The following is a 17,940-nucleotide window of genomic DNA, read 5'->3' as shown; positions in this document are numbered from 1 at the left end:
AACTTACTATTTTTTTTTTCAGAAGCTTATTAAAGATAAAATCACCAATGTATGTGCCATATGAGTTTTAAAAAAAGATGGGGTTCTGGAGGGTTGCGAAATATGGTTGGACTTCTAGGAGAATTCTGGGCCAAGGGTGATGCAGGAATACAATAAAACTGTACTGTAAAAGAATAGGCCAAAATGAATGTCCAAAATGTCACCCACTGGGGACTTATTTAGAGCACCATTTCCCCTCCACCATAATAGTTTGGAATGAGCTCCCAATTTGAAAGGGGGATATTGAAAAAACATTTAAACATTTGTGATAAATACAATTTCCACCCACTTTAAAAAAGAATCATCTGAAAGACTAGATCTAAATTTGATGGAAACCAGTATTTATTCTTTTGCTGAAGGTTTCATGTCATAAATATGATTGGTATTAGCATACAATCTCATTATTTTAAAATTCAAACCTTTTAGAAGGAAAGCTTGACTCCTTATCTTTTGAATTATCGGCAGTAATCAGAAGATTTCTCCACAAAGCAGTCTTTGACATTTCGTCAGAAATATTGATCACAGATGGATCATCTCTAGATAGTTTACCCAAAATGAAATAATAAACATTAAATAAGTAACAGCAGTTATCCCATAATAGAAACTAAATATATACCTTTGTAGAGTATTTTTATAATTAAAAATTGAGAAATATTAAATAGTTCTCTCAACTATAAAAAAAAAAACTCTGAAAAGTAAAAATCTAAAAGAAAGATTCTAGTTGTATGAAAACTGATTTGGCCACAACTTTCACAATTTATTTCAAATTAAAGACATCAGTTTCTGCATGGTGATTGCTTAGCCGGTTGCCCCTCACACACACAGCACAGCAGTCTTTTAAAACTCAGATGGGATCACATCACTACTCTGCTCAGAAGGCTGCAGTGGTTCCCAGGACTGAGAATAAAAGCCGAGGTCCTTACAAAAGCCTATGAGTCTCTAGTGCTCTGATGTGATCCTCACCCTCTGACCTCATCTCCTGCTGCTTGCACCCTGCTCACTCCTCTCCAGCCACAGTGGCCTTGGCTGTTCTGGAACATGGCAAGCTTGCTGTTGCCTCAAAGCCTTAGTCCTTGCTCTTCCTTCTGCCAGAATGCTCCCTGCCATGGTACAATCTGTCTCAAATGTCTCCTTCTCATAGAGGCCTTCTCTGACTACTCTATTTAAAACTGCAGTTTCAATCCCCATCCTGGTTCTCCTGTCCTGGTGCTCCTGTCCTGGTGCTCCTGTCCTGGTGCTCCTGTCCTGGTGCTCCTCTCCTGGTGCTCCTGTCCTGGTGCTCCTCTCCTGGTGCTCCTGTCCTGGTGCTCCTGTCCTGTCCCTCTTTTTTGCTTTTATTGCACTTTTCACCATGCAAAAAAACATACTATATATTTTATGTGTTTAGTTTCTGTCCCTCCCACCCCAATTCCACTAGAATATAAGCTTCATGAGGACAGAGGTTCTTGACTAGTGTGTTCACTGGTATTCCCTCAAGACCTAGAACAGAGCCAGGCACTTAGTACCCAGTCAATAAATATTTCTTGAATAAATGAATACAGACTGTGCTTTAGACAAAAGTCTTCCTAAATGGCTGGGGAACCAGCAATATCAGGTGCTTTCTTTCTTTTTTTTTTTTTATACTTTAAAATGGCACCAATTACAGGTGGCATTCAGGATACTCCAAAACATCCCCTGGCTAGAAATACAGCCAAATGTCAGCAACAATAAATCAGAGCCCAAGTCAAAGAAAGTGTCAGTGGGTGAGTAAACAGCATCCTTTTCACGACATGGAGGAAAAAAGATTTGCTGGGAAAAAAATCATGGTGTACAGAGACCCTAGGCTGACCCCATTGGTGACTGTCCACAACACAGCAACAAATTCAGCCTTTAAGAGGGACACGTAAGGGTTCTGAGAAAAGCTTTGGGTCTCCCATGTTCCCCTTATTTGCCCTGTCTGGAACTGTGTTCTTCAATTCTGCTAATCCTTCCAGCCCTTGGTCTGCCTAGAAAAGTAGTTTCCTGGAAACTGAGATCAACTAATTTCCCAAAGAGTGTCATGTGGGATATTAAGTTTTTCATGATGTTTGTGACAAAGAGTCCTGTGAGCAAATTTAATTTTTTTTAAATTGCAGGATGACTTAGATTTTTTAGTAAGCCAATGTGCATTGTGACTTTCTAAACTGGAATGCTGTATGGAACATTTTCCAAACTTATTTAATCACAAAACTCTTTTGAGAGTCTCATTGGTACCACATGAAACTAGTTTTCTACAGAATACATTTGGGAATATGCTGGGTTCAACTAAACAACCAATAGGATTTTAAAATTTAAATATTATAATAAATAAAATGTACTAACCCTAAGTGGTAGATAATTATAACAACAACAAAAAAAATTTCTTAGGGATACAATTTTAAAGTAAGGACCTGAAGATCCTCTTCTATTTTGATATTTTAATGTTATGAAAAATTCACTCCTCAGAGAAAGCTCTTTCCCACTTTTTATTGGCATGGCCTTAAATTATCCTTGAGCACTTTGAGATCATAAATTGGGTACTAGCTGGTGCATAAAACAGAATTCAATATTTGTACAAGAAAAAATATTGAAATTAAACCATAAAGATGTAATTTTTGGTCAAATACTTGGAAAAGTTTTATTTTAACTTATAGGAGTTTGCTTTCTTTTGCTATGTCTTTGTGCACAAAGAAGATAGGCATATTTTTGAGAGTTACATCAATATTTCCTAAAATGGCTGGTATGGCTGAATTCTGCAACTCGGGAATCAGACTGTCTCTTTGGATGTGCCTTTCCTTGAGCAAATTCCCAGAGTTAAAACATTGACCTGTGATCAGTTTAGTAAATACCTAGCTCATTTATCTCAGAAGTGAATCTTGGCCTGTCTTCATGGAGCGGTCTACTTTCTGAGGGTATGAAAGGGAGATTTCATATGTATTATGAAATGAGAAGAAAAAGCTTTGGTTCACAGCTCCCTGCCCTGCCTTCATTTTACCCAGCTTGGCAATAGTCATACAGATATTAGTGACCAAACTTAGTACTTAGACCTTGGTAATCTAATTCCTACTCTCGGTTCTTTCTGCTCTATCACAACTTCAACAAATCTCTACAGGAACCCACACAGTAGCAAATTCCTAAACAGAGTACATAACAAGTGCCATTACTCAAAGCAGTGTGCTTTTAAATTTACGTTTTACCTATAGTGCCCTTCCAACGGGAGCTGTACTGTGCCCTCGTCTTCCATTGCGAGCATACTTTGTTCTTCCTGGAAAGACAAATGTAAAGGATAAATAATGAACCTGATCAGTCCTCATTTTACAGTAAAGGAGAAACAGATTAATGTTTCATTATCTCATTAACCTCGGGACCTTACACTTTGTTTGCATTTATTAATGTTAGCACAGGTCCTTTCAATAAAGCATCAGCTACCAAGAACATGAGTAATTAACGAGAGACTCATACCACAAAGTAAATTAAATGCTAACAACAATCTCCTTCATGTCACTCAACGTAAAACATCGTTAATTTCTAAGCAGATTAAAAAAAACTTAATCTAAGATTTATAAGGACAAAAGTATGAGTCACATCATTACAAAGTCGAAATTACATTCCCAGGATGCTGTACTAGAAGGGTATGAGGGCTGTGTTTAGGCTAGTGGTTCTCAAACTTAGTTTACATCAGAATCACCTGGAGGGCTTGTTAAAACACAGATTGCTCAGCCTCACCCCCAGAGTTTCCAATTCAATATTACATAGGACACAATAATTTGCATTTCTAACAAGTTTCCAGGTGATGTAGATTCTGTTGATCTGAAAGCCACACTTTGAGAACCACTGCTCAAGAGGTTTGGAGTGAAATAGAAGCTGTCTTCCTGTATGGATCAAAACACAGGTGAGCCTGCATGGGGTAGGAGATGGAATAGTTGACTCCACTTTGACGCATCTTAGACTTTTGTTTTATGGTTCAGATTTCTTCCTACAATGACAATATTCCACCCTTCCTCAAAGGGTGGAAATTATTCAGATATTCATTTCTTTATATATAACATTTTTAAATTATACCTTTTGGATGAAAATAATCCTATGGCTACCATACTAAAATGTTCTGGTTTATCTTTTTTCAAACCCCCCAAAAAGAAATTTTGTTACCTGTAATTAGAGCTCCTATTGAATGAATTTATTTTAAAATGGGTCACTGCTCAAGTTCAGAGAACTATTTAGGGCCATTTAAAAATGTTAGAATTATTAGCTCTAACTTTAGAAATGGAATTTAAAGATATATAAAGATGAAGAACTACCTGACCTCCTTCCCAAATGGAAAGCAAAATGTAATTCCTTGCTTAGCTGTCCATTCAAGGGTAAGCCTTATATACAATATCTTTTCTGTCCAACTGAGAATAAAATGTCAAGAGGCAGACAGACATTTTTAATAGAGTTAAACCAAAGCAACTGAAGGGAATAACAGTGCCTTCAATGGTTAGGTTACCTTGTAGCCAAAGACCAAAGCTCAAGATTCAATCTACCAGGAAAAAAAAAAAAAATGAGACCAATGCTTGGTGAACAATTTTGTTTTTTCCTCAGATGATTTTCCACTTTTCTCTCAAATTGCTTTCAATAATTATTTTGCACTCCGTGGCTTGTTAGCATGTGTGGGCTTTACACTAGTCATAATTCTATCCAAACAAAAACTCATCACCTCTAAAGATAGCATTTCCAAGCCATGCTTATCTGAAGAAAAGGGTGGCAGAGCAGCCGCTGCCTTTAGTGCCAGAAGGAAAGCTGGGTGGGCCCCAGAGCGCGGGGATGGACGGCCCGCTGCAGCCCAGGCAGCACTGTGAGGAAGCCAAAAACTGAGGCTTTCTGGGGAGGAGCAGAGTCAAATCAGGCACGAGTGGTCACGACGAGCACGACCTAGTTTATCTCAATCACATAGGAAAAGAGAGATCGTGAGAACATAAAGCTAACCTGTATCCACTACTTTATAAGTCAGAAGCACCTTAAAATGAGTTCCACTGAGCATTTCACTTACAGAGTCCCTCAAAAGTATGCTGAGTTCTACGGCTCGGTGAATATGTTGTAGGGATGGTGATTGACGTTTACCCAAGGACATCTGAGGGGCTCTGACAATTAGACCAGAGGGATATCATGCTGCGATTGAAGTGCCATTGTATAATAAAGATATTCAAAACATTTTTCAGATACTAAATACATGAAGGACAGCTACTGCTAACAAAAGGCAGGAAACTTGAGGCTTGGAAAAACCAATCTACTTAAAAAAAAAAGCAAAAACCCAATTTTGATTCCTACTCAGCACCCAAATATTTACTGAGCATGTACTATGTGCTAGGTATACAAAGAATAATCCAGAAACTATTCACTGATTCATTCAATAAGTATGTATGAACATGATCTACCTGATAGGTGGCCTGCTAGGAACTGGAGATACAAGAAAAGATGGATATAAACCCTACCCTTAGAGGCTAAGAAGATCACCGTGGCGGGTAGGTGGGGTGGGGGGGGGGAAGTACAGGAACAGAGGAGGAAGTGGTATCTGAGCCAGTCTTATTTGATCAGTTTGGACGTAGAAAGGAAGAAATTCTGATGGGAAGAAACAATGTGGATAGAATAAATAAGATGTGGCTGTATGACAATGAACAACTAGCCTGTCTGGAGCCCAGGGACTGTGCTAAGTACAAGTGGAAAATAAAATTGAAGTCAAACTGTGGTCTGTTTTGATAAATAGGATGTTATATATCAAATTACATCATGAATTAGAATTGTGTTCTGTGATAGCATAAAGAATACAATTCAGATATCATGATACCTAAAAAATGCTATATCCTTGTAACTAGCTTTAGTGAACTAGGTATCATCTGTTACTATATTCATTTTTCAGGCAAAGTCTGTATCTAAATAGGAGCTCCCCCAAAAGCTCAAAGTATAAACAACAACAACAGAGAGTCAGTGTTCACAAAGCTACTTACAGAATTAGAGAAAATATTCACCAATTTTAGAATTCATAGAAGCATAAGAAATGCAAAGGACCTCAGAATTCCAGTTCAGCTCTTTTATATTACCAAAAAGGAAAATGAGGCCTGCAAATATAAGAAGCATCTCACCATCCCCTTCCTTAACTGCTAATAGAATTAAAAAAAAAAAAAAAACACTGCTCTCAAGTCAGAGTAGAACTGTCCCATAGGATTTCCAAGGCTGTAGTCTTTACAGAAGCAGACTGCCACATCTTTCTCCCATGGAGTGGCTGGTGGGTTCAAACCCCCGATCTTTCAGTTCGTAGTCAAGCATTTAAACACTGCCCCGAGGGCTTCTCTAGCAATAGAATAGATGGTGCTATAAACACACATACCACTTGGCAGTTGAGTTGATTCCAACTCATGGCAACTCTATGTGTGTCAGAATAAAACTGCTCCATAGGGTTTTCAAGGCTGTGACCTTTTGGAATCAGAACACCGGGCTTTTCTTCCATGGTACTTCTGAGTGGGTTTGAACTGCCAACTTTTCAGACAGTATTTGAGAGCTTAACTGTTTGTGCCACCCCCCAAAAATTATATATATATATATAAGTAATTTGAAGACCATAAAATGTTTTATTGTATTTTTATGATTTCCAACAGAAGAGATAATACATTAAACTACTGTCTCAATAAAATTTGAAAAATAGGGGCCCATTTAAAATCCATATAAATAGATAATGCAACATATATTTTTCCCCTGGATATTTGATTCAGTATCTCTAAGTGACTTATCTAAATTATTATAAAATACACAAATCCTGATATAGTAACCTCAGATTTAGAATATTAAATTCTAGAGATATAGATTCTGTGATTTTAGGGAAGATCTTATCCCAAATTTTACCGTTTTTTTTTTTTTTTATCAGAGTCACCTAGAGGTCTTGTTAAAACATAGATTGCTGAGCCCCACTCCTAGATTTTGATTCAGTGGGTTCGAGGTGGGACCTAAGAATATGAATTTCTAACAAGTTGCCAGGTGTTGGCTAACACAGCAGAGGTCCTGGGACCACAGTTGGAGAACCACTGCTCTAGGAAGGAGAATACGCTTGCCCCACCATAAGATTCAATTGCAAGGGACATTTTGCCTGTGTAATAATAAAGCCATGCTTCCCAAAAACACAACCAAGTGTGATCATTCTTAGCAGTAAGACAGTCTCTGTTATCTTTTAATTGCACTTCCTTTTAGACTGCTTTTGTGTTTTTTTAGCCTTTCTCATGATTGTGCTTTGTACAAGATCACAAAGTCCTACGTGTTTCCTTTTTGTTTTCTCCTATAGTGTATGTTTAGAGCGAACCCCCAGTAAAGCAAGAGGTGTCAATATCATGATTACTTCCACAGAGCTGAATTTCTAGAATTTATCTAACATTCTCGCCTGTCCATGAGCAAATGTTTTGCTGGAGTTTTCTGTTTTAACAGTAGCCCTTTTGTTAAATGTGTACAGTGTCCTAGAGAATATTTAAGTAGGAAGGAAGGCGTGTTGGTACTCTGAACACATTTGGACATCCAGAATTTGATTCTTCGGTCTTCTCTTTACACAGAGCGATGTGCAAAATGCCAGGGTTCCAATATTCATTTCTACCCTGATTATAATCCTTTCTTCCTAAAAACTGAAACATATGCATATGCATATGCATGAAGTACATGAAAATTTGGAACAGAAGCTCTGCGACCTTGGACTGGCCTGTGTAGCTATTTATTCTGCTTAGTGCATTATTGAATTTTAAGGTCAAACTAATGTTTTCTCAATGCCATAAGACCAGAAGTGGGTTACTGATCGAGAAACCCTGGAGGATAAAGGTACAAGATTATAACTATCATCAAAAGGATGAGAGGTGAGCCTAGTTTAAATTCAAGTCTCAGGGAGCTGAGACATTTCTGCTATTTACCATCTTGCCAGATCACGATCAAAGTTACTCAATTAATTTGAGCAATTCCAGAAATGCAACATTTCTGGAGAACTTGTCTGTTTATAACCATAATGCACAATACCCTGGAAGACTGGGCGTTGGTATAAGATGCTCCAGTAAGATCACATCTTTCACTGGAATCTGTAAGCCTCAAGAGGATGGAATACTGAGATCTGGGGACCAAGCAGAAAAATCAACCACTGATTGAAGTTTTAGCTTAAACCTTCTTAAATCTTCCTATTCTCTGTACTAATCATACGCTTTTAATACTAATTCCAAGCTAGAATGTCAGCATTTTAAAACTTCTTTTCCTTTCTCCAGTCACCGGATGGAGAACTATCTTTCTTTGCACTGCCCAGAAATATATTTTAATGTTTGAAGTATGGATTATTTCTTCACCGTATTACTGGCTCACTTTTTTCTTTCCATGTACTGAGGATCACATGAAAGTGTCATCGTATCAATCTATTTGAAGTTTTAAGGCTCTGTAAACCTGCCTGGTTTTATTGTAAGGCATTTTCCCTCACTTTTTCTCAAACACAGGTCTGGGGGATACAGCTGTAAATTTGCCCCCAATTAATCTTTAAACTAGTTTTGTATCCTTTCAGAAAATTTGAGTTCTAGGAAATTTAATGATACTCAGTTACTTCTAAAATCTTCATCGCCATAATCAGAAAACACTTCAACAGCCATTGGAATAAAATGGGTAGACAATGTAAAAAAGGTGAGAAGTTCATTAAGTAGAGTCTCTGTCTATACAAGATAAACTCCAAAATGGACATATGCATACAGAAAAGCACCATACATACAGTTACGGGAGTGGTTCTAGGCAATGGAAATAGCAAATTCTAATAAACTTAGATTATCATCAAACTTGTTCTTTCCTATTTCATAGACAAATAAAGGGAGAATGTGAAATTGTCTCTGAATGATAGAAGAGAAGGATCTTAAATACATTGTTTTTCATTTTACAAAGTTCTAACGGTAAGAATGTTCTGTAGGATGGGTATGGCCTAAGAGAATGCTTATGGAAGGAATGATTATATGGCTGGGGTTGTTGCTAGCTTATTCCAACAGACAGACTAAAGACGTGATGGAAAATCAAAACAGGAAAATAAAAACTACAAGTTACTGCTTTAGTATGCTTAATAGCAGTATAATTATCAGAAAGACTGGGAGAATCATGGTCAATAAGTTTTGTATTCAAACTTGTCTTCCTTAGAATTTAAATTTTCTTGGAAATTTGTTTTCAGCCTGAATGATTTTAATTACTTTAAGTACGGATCATTTAAGTCTTTAGAATGCCTGTACTCTGGCCTCCATCTTATTTGAATTTACTTTGTGCCAAATTCTGTCATATTTCTCTCAATAGTGTCTGAGGATGAAAAGAAACACTTGCTAAAACTGTTGTTGTTTAGGTGCCATGGAGTTGCTTCTGATTCATAGTGACCCTGTGTACAACAGAACAAAGCACTGCCCAGTCCAGTACCATTCCCACAATCATTGCTCTGATTGAGCCTATTGTTGCAGCCACTGTGTCAGTCCATCTCGTTGACGGTCCTCTTTTTGCTGACCCTCTACTTTATCAAGCATGATGTCCTTCTCCAGGGACTGGTCCCTCCTCGTAACATGTCTGAAATATGTGAGATGAAGTCTTGCCATCCTTGCTTCTAAGGAGCATTCTGGCTGTACTTCTTCCAAGACAGATTTGTTCATTCTTCTGGCAGTCCATGGTATGGTCAATATTCTTGACCAACACCATAATTCAAAGGCATCAATTCTTCTTCGGTCTTCCTTATTCATTGTCCAGTTTTCGCATGCATATGAGGCGATTGAAAACACCATGCCTTGGGTCAGGTGCACCTTAGTCCTTAAAGTGACATCTTTGCTTTTTAACATTTTAAAGAGGTCTTGCAGAAGATTTGCCCAAAGAAATACGTCTTTTGATTTCTTGACTGCTGCTTACATGGGCATTGATTTGGGGACTATCAAAATATTTCAAAGCCTTATTTTTAAAATATCTCAAATACTTATATCATTTCTATATCAAGCTTGTAGCTCTGGTGGCACAGTGATTAAATGCTACAGTTGCTAACCAAAAGGTCAGCAGTTTGAATCCACCATCTGCTCCTTGGAAACCCTCTGGGGCCGTTCTACTCTGTCCTATAGGATCGCTGTGAGTCGGAAGTGACTCTACAGCATCTAACAACAACAATATATCAAGCTTAGAAAAAGTAACTAACGACAGTATTATACTATGGTGTTTTAAATTTACTTTAATATTAATAGAAATATGATTCTAAGCATGCCTTCTTCATCGTTTGGAAAATTGAACTATGCAGATGGAATTAAGATACATCATCATGATAGATGTAAATGTAAGAATCCATTGTCCATGATGGTATACCATGAAGACATGAAGGATTGCTAGAATTAGAGAAGCCATATTTCCAGAGAAGCCCAGCTGGTGCAGTAGTTAATAGCTCGGCTGCTAACCGAAAGTTCTGCAGTTCGTGTCCACCAGCTGCTCCTTGGAAATCCTATGGAACAGTTCTACTCTGTCCTATAGAGTCACTATGAGTCAGAATTGACTGGAAAGGAATGGGCTTGGTTTCAGTTTTTATATTTGGAGAAATATCTGAGCAGAAACCTCATTGGACCTTGTGGCTTAATCTGCACTCACTAAAAGACTGAGCAAAGTCTAATACCCCTGAAAATGTCTGCAAATGAATCTCCCAAGGAAGAGAAGAATATATCCTTGAATTGGGAAATATTCTGTAAATAGGAAACTAAATATATTTGCTGACCACCTTGTAGAAGAAGAAAAAATGGAAAGGATGATGTACAATTCCACCCAAATACTTTCTTTTAACTTCATTTTTATTCACATTGAAGTTTTTGTTTTTGTTTTTATTTTTACACTCTATTGGATCAATTGTTCTGCTAAATGTATTGGTTAAATTTTTTCATTTATAGTCTATGTAGTTTTTATATACTTGAGAAATGTTTTTGATTACTAGCCTTAAAAACAGACCCAAACTTACATATGAACTTTAATAATGTCGTAAAATTTAAAGCAAATTGTTTTAACATATGAAACAAAAAAAAACAAATTAGAAGTCCATAAAAGTAATTAAGTCCCCAAAGTTTCTCAAGTAACGTTTACTCATTAATCACTTTGAAAGCAACTTAGAGCAATATTTCTTCCTCTGAACCATTTCATCTATTTTAAGAATAACTAATTTTTATTAGAATCTTTTTATTAAAACCTTTCCCATAGAAAAATGCCAACAATACTATCTCCTTTTTTCTTTTCACATATTCAACCAAAATGCAGTCATTATATGACCATAAATTTGGAAATAGTTAAACATCAGTATGTTTCTATCATCCACAGGGCACATATGAAAAAAATCAAACCCTAATGACATAGGCAAATACTTCATTATCTGTTGAATAAGCAGAAAAAGAAACCTTAAAATTCAAAGGGTAATTAAGTACAAATATTTGCATATTTTATCAGACTTTGATTTCCTCATGTAAGATCTTCACTCCCTGTCTCTGTTAAAATCCCAAGTTTCTGATTTTAAACATTAAACTCCGAAACTACTTAATCTGTGATTGTTAGTAATCACTAACTCTTTGAAGAAAAAATGCAATAATTTTGTTTTGCAAAAAGCCATTACTGTGCAAGTGTCCTTTTTTTTTTTTTTTTTAAGAATAAGATGGTGATTTTTCTCTTACTTCTTTTTCAGCATCTTCTAACTTCTTTTTCTTACTCTCAGGCATTAAATCATCCAACCAGCTGAGTTCCCGCTTGGTAAATAACAAGTCCATCAGTTTTCTTACAAATACCAGAGCTAACACCTGAAGCAAATAATAAAAGAGTTTAAAACAGAGGAAAAAATAGAAATTGGAGATATAGGGATTTTTTTTTTTTGGCAGAGGGGAGTGTGGGGGGCTAACCGATTTAGATTAGGACTGTGATTAAAGCAAAGATTAAAGATGTATGTGCATAGAGCATAGCTAAAAGACTTTTGCTATTCTCATTTTCTTTTCTCATCGCCTCCTTATAATCAAGGCTATGATTTTACCTATTACAGGAGTCATTTGAAGAAGCTTAAAAAAAAAAACTGTAAAATGCATTTGAATATTCCTTACAACATGCAGTTAATATTTTGTTATTTTAAATGAACATTAGCCCATTCTTACCTATGCTGATGTATTTAATTATTCATAGTCTTTCAAATTAACTGTACTTATGAAGTATTTGAAATGAAACATTTAATAAAATTAATTTTAAAAATCACCCTAACTTTTCAGATTTGTTAGTATATCTTTAATATTAAATTTTGAAAGTTTACACTTTTCCATCCAACTTCAATTAATTTACACTACTACTAATATTTAGAATTCTAGAGCAATAAAACTAATATGCATCACTGAAATTCATAGAAAATCTCAAACCCTATCTTACTAGTTTTAGTTGCCAAAATTTGTATCAAGGCTCCAATAATTGTTCAGAATGACTCTATCGTTCCAATTTCAGTTCACACGTTTCCAAAAAGAATAGAAAATCACAAGAGAAAAGAGTTAACTTAGAAGTTTCATACCATCATGGGAAAGACGATAGCGGCTCTTGAAACTTTTATTATCCACAAAAGTCCCAGGCAACTCATCTGAATAATTGTGAAGAGATGGACTTTTCGAAGAGGTACATGCCTCAGGTATATAAAATCTGGTTGATGTTTTGCAGGCATCCAAAAGAGCCTTATTCTATCAAACAACTGCAAGATAAATAGACTAAATTACCTTTCAGAATAAACAATGAAAGCAGGAAAATTTTTAGGTTCACATGACACATGTGAATCACACTTGAGTTGACATCTGGGTATTAGGACAATGGGATTATTATGCTTACACTCCGAAATACTATGATTTCAATTTAATAATACCCCACATTTTCTTGAATATGGAGACAGGTTGTAATCTAGAAGAGTTTAAAAATTATGAAATCTACTGCTAATGGAGAGTCCTGAGAGATAAAAAGTAATGATCCTCCTCTTTTTGTCACTTCATGCGGTCTTCCTTTATCTGCCCATTAAGTATCAGGGCTTCTGGACTTCCATTCTATATCTTCTCTCCAGGAATAACTCATCCACACCCATGGCTTCAACTTCCACAGACCTAGATTTCTACCTCAGGTTTCCATCTCTGGGGTTCTAGGCCCAGAATCAGCTGCTGAGTAGGGTGTTTTGACCTCCTTATTTTGACTTTGCTGTTTTGACCTTGCCACCTGACTTTTGCTTTTTTCACTTCCAACAGTTTTTGGTGCTGTCTTTACAAATACAAGCATCTTAACCATAAGAATTTAACTTAGATGAATTTTTTTAAGAGAGTATTTTCCAGAGCAAACTTTGTTAAATCAATTTAATTTCTTGATCAATGACTGTACAGTCAAACCATTTACATATTTTTCAATTATATTTTATTAAAATTATTTTCATGTGGATCCATGATGTTTCTGTTTGAATTTTACCATAAAGATAGTTCAATTATTCTTAGATGATATAATATTATTGTTACAGCTTTGGCTTTGAGGACATTTTTATCTCTCAAACCAAATTTTATAGATTAAATTCAGATTTTATAAACCAAAATTTCACCAGAAGCTTTAATTCTTCTATTACATATTAGTTACTAAAATTTGTACTGCATGGTAGTTTCATTTTATGTGGATCATTTCATTTAATTTTTTTTAGGCCAATTTTTATAATTTTCAATGTTTCTAACATAAAGCAATTATTTAGACAATGATGATTTAAATAACTGTCCGTTCTATTTCATGCTATTTCTAGAGTAATATCAATTATGCATTTTTAAAAGAGTAATATTAGATTTTATTTCTTAGATAATCTATGAGAAAATTATGAGCAATTTTCATCAAATATTTCAAAATACTCTATAACAGAGGAGTCAAAATGTTAGGGTCAAAACATCCTGTTTTACCAAAATCTGCTTGTATGTATACACTAGGAATCTCAAACTCAGATTATCATAAACCCATCTTTTCTTCTCTGTTCCCTGTCTTAGGACATGGTACGGCCTTTATTCACTCATCATCTAAACAAGAATCATACACATGTTAATTCATTCCCTCATTCATGTATTTATTCATAGGTATTCATACATTCTAAAAACATTAATTGAAAACCTCCCATGCAGAGTTGTTGTTGTGTGCCCTCAAGTTGATTTCGACTAATAGAAACCCTATAGGACAGAGCAGAACTCCCCCATAGGGTTTCCCATAGGGTTTCCAAGACTGTAGTCTTTACAGAAGCAGATTGTCAGGGCATAAATTGTCATTGGTTAACCTCTCTCCAGACAACACACATATATGTTATTAAGTCTTCTCATTTCTATCTCCTAAATATCTCACAATTAGAAGTCATTGAACAAAGAAATAAATAAACCAAACTTGGTGCAGGGTAGAAGTAGGACTTCGGGGAAAAAATAAAATTTCCTGGCTTACAACTGAATATTTCAGTTTCTATAGAACTGATTTTTTTCCCAGCCACCATCTCTCCATTTGTGGAGCTATGTCATTGCATAAGTGTACTTCAGTGTGTGGGTGCTTCAATTGTTGTTGTTTAAATGGCACATTTGCTTTACTTTAGATTCCCGAAGTGTTGGAATGAATATAGATGTGGTTATATATCTGAATAAGGAAACAGCGTTCGTGAGAACATTGTGATCTGTTTTTTTTTTTTTCCTGCCATACTTCACAGTAAGAAGCCTAGATAATAAGCTTTTTTTTTAATATTTCCAAACAACCAGGTAACATACAGATTCCTTCAACACAGAGGGTTACAAATTAACGTGTTCCTTGAACTGTTGATATTCAACACATTTAGTTATTACTACTCAAGTAATAACAGCCATGAGAAACGTATTCTGAGTTTTACACTATGACTTTTATCTTGTCCTGATATCAACATCCCATTTCCCTCATCCAATTAGCCACAATTCCAAATAGGAATTTCAGCTGCTTGCCTTCATTTTTACTAACTGATTTCTCAATGAGAGACCCTGTTTCTCAATGTGTGATCCTGTTTGCCGTTTCATTTGTTACTATTTAAAACTCATTATACTTATCTCATGGGTCTTTGATAATGTTTTCCTCAATTTTCATTTGAAAGATTCACACCCCAAATAATTCCAAAACTTGACATTTTTGTTCAATTCTAAACCTCATGGGTATAAAATTATGTGAGTGGAATTAGGGAGAGAAATCTGTTGAGATCTATCAAAATGATATTACTTTGTTTCTTAAACTTCTGCTGCTGTATTTATGTGAGCCTGGGGCCTAATAATAAATACTTTTCACTTAGAGATGAAATTAATAGTTGTGGAACTTTTGCCAATGGCAAAAAAACAAAAACTCCAGCAAAACAGAAATCTCTTCAGCATTCTTCCTTATTTGCCCTACCAACCCACTTTCATGAAAATATACTTTCATACCTGTAATTTTAAATGAGCAAATTAAATATGATTTAAGTAAAATTTAAACATGTAACACCTTTAAGCATCTTCCTCTCCCAAGCTAATTTTACCCAATGTCAGGACGAATAGTTATCCTATTAGTTTGGGTGTTCAGTAACCTTACGACGACTTCATATTGCAGTTTTGCCTCATCCAGCATTGTCCTAAAGCCTGAGCTCTTTCTCTTCTCCCAAACTCAGAAGCTGGTTAGTCATTTATTCAGGAAAAGAGGTCCCGTGCTGCCTGACCCTTAGTCAGGTGACTTTTATATATTTTTAAATAGCAATGAGTTTAGCTGTGGCATAAAAAAGCTGTGATTTATAATTTCCTTCTAGTCAACAAAAAACAAACTATACAATAAATAAGCCTCAAAATTAGTCTCCTACTCAAGACAGTTTAAGCTTTTTTACTAAATAATGTTAATTTATAAAATAAGATTATTCCAAGGCAAATTTAAGTAGATAGTATCTAAGAAATAAGCAGTAAGGATTTACCATCAGCCTCTATAAAAATTTTTTTTTTCTATAAAAATTTAGAACATACTTGCGGTGGTTTTAAAATGTGTCCAAAAATTCTTTGATATTCCCTCCCTTTGAATTCAAGGTGAACTTAGTGACTCATTCCTAACATTTAAAAAAAAGTACAGGTGATGGTGTGTGACTTTGGAGACTAGTTTGAAAGGCCTTGTGACTTTATCCTCTCTCTCTCTCTCTTCCTCAGATTACTCACTCTGGGGGAAGTTTGTTGCCATGTTGTAAGGATACTCAAGTACCATACGGAGAAATCCCTGCAGCGAAAAAATCCCAAGGCTTCATACCAACAGCCATAGAGAAGCTGAGGTTTCCTGTCCGTAGCCATGGGAGTGTGCCATCTTTGAAGCAGATCTTCCAGACCCAGTCAAGCCTTCAGATGACTGCAGCCCCTATAGACATCCTGATGCCAACTACATGAGACAACTTGAGCTAGAACCACCTGACTAAGCTGTTCTCAAACTCGTGACTGACAGAAACTGTGATATAATAAATGTTTCTTGTTTTAAGCCATTAAGTTTTGGAGAAATTTCTTATGCGGCTATAGAAAACTAATATAACACCTATATCTATTTAACCTACACTTATTTAAACAATGCCATTAGGCTTCTCTTACACTTTGAAACTGCTTTACCCTATGGTTTTGTTTTTAATTTTATAAATAATTCTATAAGTATAATTGTAATAATAATAGAAAATAAACATTAAAAAAATTACCCAGAGTCTTATTAACATATTGTTTCCTTATCTCCACCTTCTCTTCTAATCTAGCCCATACTCATAGCTTCATAAAACTTGGAAGGTACAACTTGTTTTCCTACTTTTTCACTTTATATTATGTCATAAGCATTTTTACCATGTTACTTTTTTTTTTATTGTACTTTAGATTAAGGTTTGCATAGCAAATTACTTTCTCATTAAACAATTAATACATATACTGTTTTGTGACATTGGTTGCCAATGCCATGTCAAGTCAACACTCTCCCCTTCTCAGTGTTGGGTTCTCCATTACCAGCTTTCCTGTCCCCTTCTGCCTTCTCAGCCTTGGCCCTGGGCTGGTGTGCCCATATTACCAGTTACTTCTATTGTCATAATTATCAACTTTTAGGGAATATACCATAATTACTGCTGTTGGATAAGTGGGTTGTTTCCAATATTTTGATAGTATATATTACAATGAACATTTTTGTGCCTAAAGCTTTCTCATTCTCATGGATAAATGTCCATAAACATAATAACAGTATCAAAGATAATTATTTGAATATATTTTTAAGTGTACTGCTATTTCTAACAGGGCAGTAAAAATCCAAGTCTCATATAGCTTTAATATAATTATGGTAAACAAAACCCTACAATTATGAATCCTTGTGGCTAGAGTGCACCCTGTCTCAGCCTTCTTTAACTTTTATAAATCTGACCATTAAATTTAATTGTGGTCTAAAAGCTGCTCCCCTCAGATGATGTCATTTTCTTAGCTGTCACATGACTTAACTTCTATAGACCTTAAGATACACCATCACAGATGTGCCTGTATTACTGTAATTTACCTGGATTCCCTTTAGAGATGAAGCACCCATATAGAGAAACACTCCATATAGCACTGGCATGGGGATAAACTGTAAAAGAACGATTAGAGAAAAGGCACAAATTATTTTCACATATAATGTTATCATGTAATTTTCACTTACCAAAATAAAAACAGAAACCAAAATAATATATTTTAGAGTCAGTAATAAAGCAGAGCCAAAAGACCTGAGTTCATATCCCAGCTCTAGCACGTTTTAGACATGTAAGCTTAGGTAAATTACTTAAACACTCTGTGTCTTAGCTTCCCAGTCTCTAAAAAGGGATGATAATAGGGTTGTTATGAGTATTAAATAGGTCAAAACTTA

At 35.6% G+C, this 17,940-nt stretch overlaps 1 protein-coding gene across 1 annotated transcript in view; it reads right to left on the bottom strand.

Annotated features, from left to right (window-relative positions):
• Positions 1-445: 445 nt before the first annotated feature.
• Positions 446-17,940, bottom strand: part of SLC4A10 (solute carrier family 4 member 10) — a 234,851-nt gene continuing 217,356 nt past the window's right edge. The window contains exons 21-25 of the mRNA XM_049888826.1: positions 17,596-17,664; positions 12,590-12,763; positions 11,721-11,843; positions 3,234-3,301; positions 446-575 (exon numbers count right to left, since the gene is read on the bottom strand). Of these exons, the coding sequence (XP_049744783.1) occupies positions 446-575; positions 3,234-3,301; positions 11,721-11,843; positions 12,590-12,763; positions 17,596-17,664 (564 nt within the window). The remainder of the gene's footprint in view (positions 576-3,233; positions 3,302-11,720; positions 11,844-12,589; positions 12,764-17,595; positions 17,665-17,940) is intronic.

Source organism: Elephas maximus, chromosome 6 (assembly GCF_024166365.1).
Source record: "Elephas maximus indicus isolate mEleMax1 chromosome 6, mEleMax1 primary haplotype, whole genome shotgun sequence".
NCBI classification, from domain to species: Eukaryota; Metazoa; Chordata; class Mammalia; order Proboscidea; family Elephantidae; genus Elephas; species Elephas maximus.
Note: the sequence above shows the minus strand (reverse complement) of the source record. Positions and strands in the feature narration are given on the sequence as shown.